The sequence below is a fragment of the Apodemus sylvaticus genome, chromosome 15 (assembly GCF_947179515.1).
Source record: "Apodemus sylvaticus chromosome 15, mApoSyl1.1, whole genome shotgun sequence".
Lineage (NCBI taxonomy): Eukaryota > Metazoa > Chordata > Mammalia > Rodentia > Muridae > Apodemus > Apodemus sylvaticus.
The window spans coordinates 85635441-85648809 of record NC_067486.1 but is presented as its reverse complement, the minus strand read 5'-3'; the positions used below and the strand labels follow the sequence as shown (position 1 = coordinate 85648809).

General features: G+C 40.0%; 1 protein-coding gene across 4 annotated transcripts in view; it reads left to right on the top strand.

Annotated features, from left to right (window-relative positions):
* The window catches only part of Prkdc (protein kinase, DNA-activated, catalytic subunit), a 210698-nt gene that overhangs the window by 157853 nt on the left and 39476 nt on the right, over positions 1 to 13369 (top strand). For all 4 annotated transcript variants that reach the window (XM_052158779.1, XM_052158780.1, XM_052158781.1 and 1 more), the window contains exons 67-69: positions 676 to 784; positions 3648 to 3759; positions 8694 to 8880. In XM_052158779.1, coding sequence (XP_052014739.1) covers positions 676 to 784; positions 3648 to 3759; positions 8694 to 8880 — 408 coding nt within the window. The remainder of the gene's footprint in view (positions 1 to 675; positions 785 to 3647; positions 3760 to 8693; positions 8881 to 13369) is intronic.

Below are 13369 nucleotides of genomic sequence, written 5' to 3'. Positions count from 1 at the left end.
GCATGTGGTTGGAAGGTTGTAATTATGTAAATGACTATGAGGCAACAGGTTGCAATTCTTAAAAGGGAGCTTGCAATCAGTGAGTCAACTTCAAAGAAGGGATATCAGCCAGGCCATAGGAATCCCCGTGAAGAGAGAAAAGGAGGGAGTCCAGAGCAAACTGCTTCTTGAGAACTACGGGCCCATCTTAATTAGCTTGGTTTTTTCTTGGTCCTGGCTACTAAGAAGGAGGAGAGTTTAGGAAAATGCCAAGTGAGATTTTCAGCTTCTGAACAGGGTGTTCTGCAAAGTCTCAGGAGACATTTCTTGCCTCAGTCTGTAAAATTTTGTTTTACAGATTTCACTGGGGCCACTGTGGCATATCCATACTTACTCACACACACAAAGACACATTAAAAAAAAAACCTGGCTTCTGTGTGACAGAACCAAGGACCATGATAGCCAGATTACACTGATTTTATTGATATAGTTAAACCAAAATGTAATTGAAACTCTAAATTTTTAAATTTAATTCATTTAATAATTGTTTCCAAGGTATAATTGTTAAGTACTCTGAAATACACTGAATGATGCTTACATTTATAGTGTAGTGGCTATGTCACGCTTTTTAAAACTATATTCAGTTTTAAGTAGTAAATTGCCTTTATAACAAGTCTGACTTCTTTTTTTTTCTAGAATTATTCTAGTATTGATGTCCTCTTATATAGAAGTAGACTCGCCAAATTACAGTCTGTACAGACTTTAGCAGAAATTGAGGAGTTCCTCAGTTTTATACGTAAACATGGTAAGTTTTTAACTTCTTATTTTTTTTCCTTTCTAATTGTGGAGGGGCTTTTTGGTGCCTTAATTTTTGCTTAGTGAAGCCAAACATAATGTGTAAGGTGAAAAGTGCCTTAGATATGTTGTAAAAATGCACCTTTTGACATCACCTAGGCTAAGTATTTAAGACAGTCCAGCACCACTGTTCTGGGTACTGCAAACAAGCCAAACAAAATTCTGACAACTTGAAATGCTCAGTGATTCCAGGGATGAACCTGTAGGCTCCTCCCAGAGGAGCCCAAGTGCACTGTGTAAGAGGAAGGCTGTAGAGCCCTCGCAGAAGATTACTGCCATCATAGAGGCCTTACTGTTTAGAATAGGATGGAGTGGTGAATCTGAAGAGATAGTTTGGAGTGGCTAAATGGTTTAGAAAATAGTAGATCATTTAGGTTTTATTCTGATTCCTTGTCAAAGAGAACATTTTTCTTAAAGTGAAATGTCTTTATTCTAAATCTGTTATAATTTTCTTTTGCATAGTTAAAAATTATCAAATGTTTTTCATGGCTTGGTCATTGTTTCTTTTTTAAATTTATAAAAGTATTTTTCAGCTATTTCTACAACTAGCAAGTTATTAGTCTTTTCTTTTCCTATAATATCTTTTTTTAAATTTTCATACAAAATATACTGATCACACTTTCAATCCAAGTTCTCCCAGATCCTTGGCGTCCCCACTCACCCAACAGTATGCTTTCTTTTTCTCTATTTATAAAAGAAATATGCAACAACAAAAAGTAAAACAGAATTTTAAAAGAAGAAAAATACACACTCATAAGACATAAAATACCCAAACAAAGCAATATGAACCAAAACGTCTACAAAAATACCATCAAGTCAAGTCTGCCTTGGCCCTGTACTACTGGGCCTGAAGCTTCTCCTCAAGGGTGGTTGATAGACCTAGTAAGATTCCATTGGCAATAACTAATTTTTTTTTTCCTTTGCAAGCACTTGTCAATTACATATAGCTTATATCTGTATGTTAGATGTTAATTCTTTGATAGGTAGGCTACAGTTGTAAAATCATAGAGGAACTGGGGGAGGGAAGGATTGCCCTAAGTGGAAAAAATAGAACATATAGTTATGGGTAGATGGGAGTTGGAGGCACTTAGACTGGATTGGGAAGTCAGGCGGAGAGGGGAAGTTCAGAGGGGAGTAAGGAGGAAACTAACACCGAGTGCTAACTGAGGTTAATATGTAAACCAATACGTAAAAGGTTCTTAAAACAATATGAAAGAAATCTAAATGGACTTATCAAATAACAGGGAGAGAGTGCCCCAACTATACGTCTTTTGGCACCAAGTGAAGCCTCCAGTGCTAGGAATGGGTTACGTACAAGTGAGTCATTGACCAAAGGGGCCCCCTGGAAATCCCCAAACATCTCAGGTTACGGCCAGGGCCATTGGTTGCTTTCTATAAACAGATGAAGACAACACTTATGTATCTCATTAAATGGGGAGAAGTCAGGCTGGTACCTAGAGCTTTGCTTCACCCCAAATACTTGTGTTCTTAGTATTGGAAAGTACTGTGCAGAAAAGAAAGGCAGCTACCAACCCAACTACAAACACACTGCAAACCTACCACAGTGACCTATTTGTGAGAGATAATCATACAATAGTGGCACAAACTTTGTAGGAGTAACCGCCTTCTCCGTGAGATGAAAGCCATGTCTGACATTGCTTGGTGGCCATATACTTGAGACTAGATAGGCCATGGGCCTAGGGGAAAGCTAAATACTACATTAAAGAATAAAAGGACTCCTAATGAAAATAAGTAGCGTCCTTTAGGAGTATGCCTGTGAGTGGTATGGCTGGGTCTTGGGGTAGATGTAGTCCCAGCTTCCTGAAGGTCTATCACTCATTTCCATGGTAACTGCAGCTTCCCATTCCCATCATCAAAGGATTCGTTTTTTCCTTACTCCACATCCTAGCGAGCATGAACTGTCATTGTTTTATTGATTTTGGCCATTCTGACAGGAGTAAGATGGAATCTTAGAGTAGTTTTAATTTGCAGTTCTCTGATGACTGAGGGTGTTGAGCATTTCTTTTGTTTCGCAACCATTTGTGTCTTATCTTTTAAGAACTCTTTACTTAGTTTTGTAACCTGTTTTAAAATGGTGTAACAGTTTTATAAGATGTAAAGTTGTATAAGAAGGCGCAAGTTAAGTTAAAGATTCAAATCCAGGGACATCTGAGCTGAGCTGAGCTGGTATTCCTAACTACTGCTTCCTAGCCATAGAAAGAGAGAACATTAGCAGTGTGAGATTTCAAAATCATGAGGATTATAGATTATTTTATATGAAATGTGCCCTGCATGATCCCAGGCTGACACATATTTGAGAATTAGACACAGTGATGAGCGCCCACTGTGAGTTGTCAGTGTCCACACTGATAATAAAGACAGAGTCACCTTCTTCCAGTTCAGATCATAGTTGACCCTCAAGAAAATGCATCATAACCCTGTGAAAGCACTTAGTTTGCAGTGCTTTTTAAGTTTTTAAATTGCAAATGAAAGACTACAGACCTGTGGTGAATGTAAAAATATTTATGTTTATTTTCATATATATATGTATAAAATCTTGAAGTGATGGTGTTTATATTACATTTTGTATACTGACATGTATTCCTCTGAATGAACGATAAAGGTGTCTGGGATTTGTGTTTGTTGTTTGATTTTAATTTGCTAGGGTTTTTTTTTTTTTTACTTGTTATATTTTTCATTCTTAAAAAATAAGAAATTTGAATTAGGTCTCTATTTACTAATGCTGGCTCTATTCTGTAAGTTCTTCTTGTCATTCAACCATAGATATGATCAGTCTCTAAAATTATTTTTAGGTGACTTATCCTCTTTGGGTCCCCTAAGGAGACTTCTAAAAACCTGGACCAGCAGATACCCAGATGTTGTGACAGACCCAATGAACATCTGGGATGACATCATCACAAATCGGTAATATGGTCTTATTGAGCCAAATCAGGATTCTTTTCCAGAACTGCCAGCATGCAGATTCTTTGAGACCAGGCTTATGAAAATATGCCTAGCCTACCTCTGTCATACTGATCACCTATATAAGCTGTTCTAACAAATCCTCATGGCTGCAGTGCCTCCTTCACATTTCTTCTAAGCCTGATGTTTACTAGCTATGGTTGTAAGCACTGTTGTGATGGGGGACAGCCCTGCATCTCCTCCTCTTTTACAGTGGACATGGAAGAAGACTGCTGTGTGGTGATTCTTCATTGTTCTATTTTTAAAACTTGTGTTCCTATTTTTTTTTTAAAGAATTATTTACTCTATATATGTGAGTGTACTGTTGCAGTGTTTAGATACCAGAAGAGGGCATTGGATCCCACTACAGGTGGTTATTAGCCACCATATGTTTTCTGGGAATTGAACTCAGGACCTCTGGAAGAGCAGTCAGTGCTTTTAACAGTTGGTCTTTTGCTGCCTAGTTCCCTTATATAGTTGTGTTTAGTTCCCGGTTCTGCTTTCATGTTCCTGTTTTTTCTTTTAATGTATTTATTTACTTTGCATGCTGATTACAGCTCTCTGAGTGCCCCTCCCCTTCTCTTCTGATAAGGGCAGGCCCTGTCCAGACCTTACCCTGTATTGTCTAGAGGATGATACTCACCCATTACTCAGGAAAGGGGCCATGGAATCAGAGGTTGTCAATTATTTGTGAACTATCCATAGCCAGCAATACTCAGGGACTCCAACCCCAGTGTCATGTTCTGTTTTCATCTATTACCAATTTTTTTCATTTTATTTTTTATTTTGGAAAATGTTCTTCTTTGTGGGGAAATTGCAAGAAATATAGAACTCTCATGTGTACCTTTTTACCAGGTTCCATCATTTTGTTTGAACACTGTTGACCTTTTACTACATAAGCACATAAACCTTATTCTTTCTGTTTCTCCCTTGCATATACTTACTTTCTAAATGATCTGCACATGATTAGCATTCCTCGTGTGCTCTTATTTTTTTATATATCTATTCCTTTCTTTTACACAAACACACTGATGAATTTAACTGTTCCTGTCTTGAACCTGCTGTCCAGTTGCAGTTTTCAGCTGTCCTATCAGTGTCCTTTGACGCACTGTAGAGACTGTAGTGCTTCCCACTACAGATGTCCTTGTAGGAGCAGATCTAGTCCAGAATTATGGGCTACACTTTGTTTTATTACTTTGGTCTTCTTAATTCAACAGTCTTGAGCCCTGTTTTGCTGACAGTGTGAGTTGTTCCTCCAGTTATGGTTGTTGTTCCCTCATGGTGAGACCTGGTGAGCGGTCCTACCTTATGAGTGTCCTCTGGCCCTTGTGCTGCTTGCTCCTGTGCTCTCCTTCCCCGAGACCAGTAAGAAACTACCGTGGGAACAGTTTGAGGTGTGCGCATGCCCAGCGCGCTGCGACACTCACCCTCTCTCAAGGTCTTGTCTGCTGATCTCATCTGGAGGACAGCTGAAAAATTACTTGTTGTTGTTTTGACCCTTGACCCATGGCTGTCAGTTTACATCTGTGGTGAGGCACAGACATCCCCTCTCTACTTTTTTTTGTATTCTTTATTTATATTTTTCAATATACTTTGGAAATGTGCATAGAATGTCTGCTATTAATTCCTTGCAACTTCAAACTTTGTTTAGGGATTAAGCCAGTTATTGAAGGTGCAAACATTCTAAAAGTGAAAATAGAAAATACCTCGAGTTCAGGGAGGTGGCAAATGCCGCGTTTTCACTCAGTCTCCGAGTGAGGCATTGCTGGGACTTGATCCTCATCTCTTGCTTGTTTCATAATCTCAAACTATCATAGATATAGACAAAATTGTTACTTTTTGTCTCACTCAGCTGCTGAAGTAGGGATTGTCAGACTTTATCGATTGTGAAATTGTCTATTTTTCTCCTTGGTTTTAAATTTTCCTGCTAGTCTTATGAAATAACCTGAGAACACAATTTAAGGAGGATGAGTTTATTTCTACTCACAGTTAAGGATGTACTTAGTTCTTCACTTGGGCTACACGTGATAAGAATTTGAAGCAGAAGGTAGAGAATGATTATGTGCTGATTATAAGATGACTTTTCTCCTTTTTATTTAGGTCCCGAGTCAATAGTCCCTCACAGGCATGCCCAGGGGTAACCTAATCTAAATAATTCCTCACAGGCATGCCCAGGGGTAACCTAGTCTAAATAATTCCTCACAGGCATGCCCAGGGGTAACCTAGTCTAAATAATTCCTCACAGGCATGCCCAGGGGTAACCTAGTCTAAATAATTCCTCACAGGCATGCCCAGGGGTAACCTAGTCTAAATAATTCCTCACAGGCATGCCCAAGGGGTAACCTAGTCTAAATAATCCCTCATAGGAGTGCCTAAGGCTTGTTTCCTATGTGATTCTAGATCCTGTCAAATTGATATTAGCCATCACATTGATAGCTATTATTACTTCCTGATGAGATGCTTCTTTTATCAATGAAAAGAAACCGCAGACCTCTTGTCTGCCAAGTGGTAGAGTTGAAGGTATGTGGTGCCAGGCCTAAAGACCTGAGATTCTAAACCAGTTGTGAGCTGTCTGACCCGATGCAGACAACTGAGCTAAGTGCCCTTGGAGAGTAGTGTGTGCTCTCAACTACAGAGTTACCTCTCCAGCCCAATTATGTGTGTTTTCCAGATGTCTTAGATCATGTTTAAAATGATTATTCTGACTCCTGTCTGACTCTTTTCCACTGACAGTCCTTTTACTTTCCTCATTCTTTTTTATTATTATTATCGTTATCAATTTTGGATTGTTTCTTAGATTTATGAATAGTCTCTTGTGTACACTCTGGCTTTTGTATGATGTTTGGCACTGGATTAGAGAACAAGGAGGCTCTACCTTGTTCGTGGTTCAGCCCTCCAGACATGTTTCTGAGTCCGTCCTTCACCTGTATGCTTATGTATGGAGTTGTGTGCACAGCTCTTACAGATCTTCCTGTGGCCATACCCCACCAGGAGCCCTTTCAATCTTCATGTGCCTGAGTCCCTTCCAGGGGTCCTCTGGGCAACATCACAGGCCCTAGCACCCCCACATTGCCCCATGGTACCAGTTACTCCTATGGCAAAGAAAAAAGAACAAAATAAGAAAAAGCAAGAAAGTCTAGTGTCAAAACTTTCTCCCTAGGTTTAACTCCCTGCACATGCAGCCTGCAGCTTTTAATTGTTTTCCATTCTCAGGAATTTTAGTTTTCATTGTTCACAGTTTCTAGACAACACAGAGGTAGGCTGCAAGATGCTCATGGTGCCATCCTGAAGTCAAAAATTACTTTTGGTAAAGGCCGTTCTCTTTCAGGCCCTGTGCTCCCCAGGACAGTAAAACTCCTACATGTCTGTCCCCTCAGATACATGAAATTGGATTAATTTCTCTTTACCTGAGAAGACCATCTCATGTGCACATGGTCCTCCCTATTCGATCTGTGATCAAGTGCCCATTTTGTAACACTTTTTGCTTATCTATAATTGTTTTAAATGTGATTTAAAGCAGTAGAAGATTAGAAACAAAAGTAGCTTTTGGGGAAGAGGGGCAGGATGAGCTGCTTGTGGCCAGGAGTGCTAAGTAGTGTCACAAGAATGGAAGCAGGTCCATTGTGGGAAAGGCTGGTGTCTTGGTTTCCAAAAAAGAAGGAAAGTGTACGTAGGTAAGAGGCACACTAGTTTATCTGACTATAATGTCTCTAAGAAAATGTTTTCATGGTAAATACCTGTACTCTCAGTTATTTAAGCAGAAATGGAAAGATTACTTGAGGCTACAAATTTGAGACCAGTTTGAATAATATAACAAGGCCCTCATCTCCCTAGAAATGACAGGAAGGAGGAGGAGAAGAAAGAAGAAGAAAAGGAAAAAAGTTAGACCCTAGATGAACAACTTGAAGTTATTTGATTGATTAGGGGAAGACTTTGTATGTTACACCTCTTTGCTAGTGCTACTGATAGTGATGTAAAATATATCAGTTAAACAAAATCATAGTTGTAAATTATGACTATAATATATATGTAAATTTATATATAATCTTTCATTTATATGTATTTGTATGAAATTGTACATAAATTGTAATTTATATACACAGTAGCTTATACATATAATCCCAACACTAAGGAGGCAGAAGCAATAAGATCTTTGTAAATTTGGTTCCAGCCTAGTCTACATACCAAGTTCAAGACCAGCCAAGGCTACATATTGAAAAATAATTATCTCTGAGTGTTTAACAATATCCCCAGGGATGGAGAATAATTGAAAAGATACAGGCTACATGTGCAAGGAAATCAAACTTGGGACATATATATTTCAAAAATGTTTAGTGTTTCCTTTTTTTCAGGCAGAATCTCATGGTGTGACACAGTGACTGAGGTCTTACTGTATACCAGGCTGGCCTAAGACTTGAGCTGATTCTCCTGCCTCCCTTTCTGCATTTGAGATTACAGATAGGTATCACCATGTCCAGACTCATCAGTGATTGTTTATAATGTCCTTATTACTTTTCATTTTTATCTCTGGGAATAGGACCTTAAATTGGAGATACAATGACATAAATGGCTTTTGAGCTAAGGCATTGTGTGCTACACATTTAAAGAGAAACATTTAAATTTAAATGCTTTATTTTAGGGAACTGGAGGCACTGAATAAAATCTAGAAAAGTCTGTTGAACTATACTTGGTAATCTTTCCAGAGTGTATTTATTAACTGGGTAGAGATCTAATCCTTCTGGGTATATTTATACTCTAAGACAAGTGAAACCGTAATACCTGTCCAGGTCTGTGGTTTGTTGCTGAAGCCTCCTCTGAGACATCAGGAAGCTTTCATGGCTGGCACTGCAGCTTATTTCTTATTGTTTTTTTGTTTGTTTTTTTTTGTGTGTGTGTAGCTGCTTCTTTCTCAGTAAAATCGAGGAGAGGCTGACGGCTCCTTCAGGAGATCACAGCATGCATGTGGATGAGGATGAAGATTCCGTCGACAGGCAACTGTCCGAGCCAACGGAAGATGTTCGTTCCATGCTTCAGAGCTGCAAATTCACCATGAAAATGAAGATGACAGAGAGTGCCTGGAAGCAGGTACGCCCGCTTCCTGTGTTCCTCTGTGGGCCCTTGGTAGCTCCCTGAACTAACTCTTCTCTTAACTTTCCTCTGAAACATGACCTTGAAAGCTAGGATGTAGCTCAGTGGTAAAACTCTGACCTACCAAGGCCCTGGGTTGCATATCCAACAGCTGGAGAATAAATAAGTTTGAAGAAAAAATTTGCTATAAATTAGCCACAAAGCCTCAAAATAGGTTTATTAGGAACCTATTTATTATTTGAAAATGATTATTTTCTATTATTTAAAAGCAAATTGCCAGGATCCAGTCCCAGCAGGAGGTCCTTCCTTCCTTCCTTCCTTCCTTCCTTCCTTCCTTCCTTCCTTCCTTCCTTCCTTCCTTCCTTCCTTCCTTCTCTCTCTCTCTCTCTCTTTCTTTCTTTCATGTTTTTCTTTTATTGCATATAACCTTCATTTACATTGTAAATGCTAAAGCCTTTCCCACTTTCCCTCCTTCCCTAAAACTCCCAACTCCTCCTCCCACCCCCTGCCTCCAAGTATATGCCCCTCCACCCGACCCACTCCCACCTCCCCCACTTCGATTTTCCTTTGTCGGGGCATCTATTGAGCCTTCACCTGGCCAAGGACCACTCCTCCCACTTATGCCCAACAAGGCCTTCCTCTGCCACATTTTTGGCTGAACCATGTGTACCCCTTGATTGATGGTTTAGTCCCTGGAGTCCTGGGGCGTCTGGGTGGCCGACATCGTTGTTCTTCCCATGGGACTGTAAACCCCTTCAGCTCCTCCAGACGGCCTCGAGCTACTCCATTGGGGGCCTCACTCCCAGTCCAATGGTTGGCTGCTAACATCTGCCTCTGTATTTTTAAGGCTCTGACAGGGCCCCTCCTGGGACAACCATGGCATGCTCCTTTTGGTATATGCTTCTTGTTGTAGTGTCGGGGTCTGGTGACTGTTTATAGGATAAATTCCCAGTTGGACAGCCTCTGTGTGGCCTTTCCTTCAGTCTCTGTTCCACACTTTGTCTCCTTTCTTGCTCCTGTGAATATTTTGTTCCCTTTCTCAGAGGAACCAAAGCAACCTCCACTTCAGTCCTCCTTCGTCTTGAGCTTCCTGTGGTTTGTGAATTGTAATGTTTTTATTTTGAGATTTTGGGCTAACATCCACTTATCAGTGAGTGCATACCATGTGCGTTCTTTTGTGACTGGATTACCTCTCTCAGGAGGACACTTTCTAGTTCCATCCATTTGCCTAAGAATTTCATGAATTCATTGTTTTTAACAGCTGAATTGTACTCCATTGTGTGTGTGTGTGTGTGTGTGTGTGTGTGTGTGTGTGTGTGTGTGTGTGTGTGTGTGTGTATGCACCACAATTTCTGTATCCACTCTTCTGCTGAAGGACATCTGGGTTCTTTCCAGCTTCTGGCTATTATAAATAAGGCTGCTATGAGCATAGTGGACCATGTGTCCTTATAAGTTGGAGCATGTTCTGTGTATATGCCCAGAAGCCTATAGCTGGGTCCTCAGGAAGTACTGTCTAATTTTCTGAGGAATTGCCAAACTGATTTCCAGAGTGGTTGTACCAGCTTGTAATACCACCAGCAATGGAGAAATGTTCCTCTTTCCCCACATCCTCTCCAGCATCTGCTGTCCCCTGAGTTTTTCATTTTAGCCATTCTGACCAGTATGAGGTAGATAAAATCTCAGTGTTGTTTTGATTTGCATTTTCCTGATAACTAAGGATGCTGAACATTTCTTTAGGTTCTTTAGAGCCATTCGAGTTTCCTCAGTTGAGAATTCTTTGTTTAGCTCTGTACCCCATTTTTTAATAGGGTTATTTGACTCTCTGGAATCTAACTTCTTGAGTTCTCTATATACATTGGATATTAGCCCTCTATCAGATGTAGGACTGGTAAAGATCTTTTCCCAATTTTTTGGTTACCGTTTTGTCCTATTGATTGTGTCCTTTGCCTTATAGAAGCTTTGCAGTTTTATAAGGTCCCATTTGTTGATTCTTGATCTTAGAACATAAGCCATTGATGTTCTGTTCAAGAACTTTTCCCCTGTGCCCATGTGTTCAAGATTTGTCCCCACTTTCTCCTCTATAAGCTTCAGTGTGTCTGGTTTTATGTGTAGATCCTTGATCCACTTGGACTTGAGCTTTGTACAAGGAAATAAGAATGGGTCTATGTACATTTTTCTGCATGCAGACCTCCAGTTGATCCAGCACCATTTGTGAAAAATGCTGTCTTTTTTCCACTGGATGTTTTTAGCTCCTTTGTCAAATATCAAGTTACTATAGGTGTATGGGTTCTTTTCTGGTCTTCAATTCTATTCCATTGATCTTCCTGCCTGTTTCCATACCAATACCAAACAGTTTTTATCACTACTGTTCTATAGTAGAGCTTGAGGTCCTAGATGGTGATTCCCACAGGAGATCTTTTGTTGTGGAGAATAGTTTTTTCTATCCTGGGTTTTTTGTTATTCCAGATGAATTTGAAAATTACTCTTTCTAGATCTATGAAGAATTGATTTGGGATTTTGATGGGGATTGCATTGAATCTGTAGATTGATTTGGCAAGATGGCCATTTTTACTGTATTGATCCTGCTAATCCAGGAACATGGGAGATCTTTCCATCTTCTGAGATCTTCAATTTCTTTCTTCAGAGGCTTGAAGTTCCTCTCATACAGATCTTTCACTTGCCTCGTTAGGGTCACACCTAGGTATGAAATATTATTTGGAACTATTGTGAAGGGTGCTATTTCCCTAATTTTTTTTCTCATCTTGTTTATTCTTTGAGTAGCGAAAGGCTACTGATTCACAAGAGTTAATTTTATATCCAGCCACTTTACTGAAGTTGTTTATCAGCTTTAGGAGTTCGCTGGTGGAAATTTTGGTGTCGCTTAAGTATACTATCATATCATTTGCAAATAGTGATATTTCGACTTCTTCCTTTCCAATTTGTATACCTTTGACCTCCTTTTGTTGTCTGATTGCTCTGGCTAGGACTTCAAGTACTATATTGAATAGATAGGGAGAGAGTGAGCAGCTGTCTTAGTCGGGGTTTCAATTCCCGCACAAGCATCATGACCAAGAAGCAAGTTGGGGAGGAAAGGGTTTATTGAGCTTACACTTCCACATTGCAGTTCATCACTAAAGGAAGTCAGGACTGGAACTCAAGCAGGTCAGGAAGCAGGAGCTGATGCAGAGGTCATGGAGGGATGTTTCTTACTGGCTTGCTTCCCCTGGCTTGCTCAGCCTGCTCTCTTATAGAACCCAAGAGCACCAGCCCAAAGGTGGAACCACCCACAAGGGGCCCTCCCCACTTGATCACTAATTGAGAAAATGCCCCACAGCTGGATCTCATGGAGGCACTTCCCCAACTGAAACTCCTTTCTCTGTGATAACTCCAGCCTGTGTCAAGTTGACACACAAAACTAGCCAGTACAGATAAGTAAATTTTTTGTTATACAACAACCCTAAATATCTCTAAAACAATCTCATAAGACAAAATCTTACTCTAAAATCGCTTAAGACATAGTCTTACCCCCCACCCCCCACTCTTCCCCCTCCAATGCCTCAAGAAGAACTAACAAGAAAGAAGAGCCTCACCCTCCCTCCTCCGACCATAACTACCTGTCCTAACAAATCATTCCAATGTGGTAGATCCCTGCCAGTTCTGCCACATGGGAAGCCTCATTTCCTGATGCTTTCTAGAGAACTAGCGGCACACAGGGCATCTGACCCTTGCCAGGTCTGCCACAGGGAATTTCTCATCTCCTGATACTTCCTGGAGAACCAGGTGTATGCAGGGCAGTTGAGAGAAAGGGAATCCCAGGAGTACCAAAACACAGGCCTACAGGATAGAGAAGTCACAGTCAGAGACAGCAAGACTAGCCAACACCAGAGATACCTAGATGGCCAAAGGCAAATGCAAGATAACTACCAACAGAAACCAAGGCAACATGGCAACATCAAAACCCAGTTCTCCCATAACAGCAAATCCTGGATACTCCATCAGATCAGAAAAGCAAGAGCTGGATTTAAAATCACATCTCATGATGCTGATGGAGGACTTCAAGAAGGACATAAATAACTCCCTTAAAGAAATACAGGAGAACATGGGTCAATAGGTAGAAGCCCTTAAAAAAAGAAAAAACAAAAGTACCTTAAAGAAATACAGGAAAAACATGGATCAACAGGCAGAAGCCCTTAAAGAGGAAACATAAAAATCCCTTAAAGAATTTCAGGAAAACACAAACAAACAAGTGAAGGAACTGAACAAAACTATCCAGGATCTAAAAATGGAAGTAGAAACAATAAAGAAATCACAAAGTGAGACAACTCTGGAGATAAAAAACCTTGGAAAGAACTCAGGAGTCATAGATGCAAGTATCAACAACAGAATATGAGAGGTAGAAGAAAGAATCTCAGATGCTGAAGATTCCATAGAAAACATACAAATAAAATGCAAAAAGCTTGTAAGCTTAAACATCCAGGAAATCCAG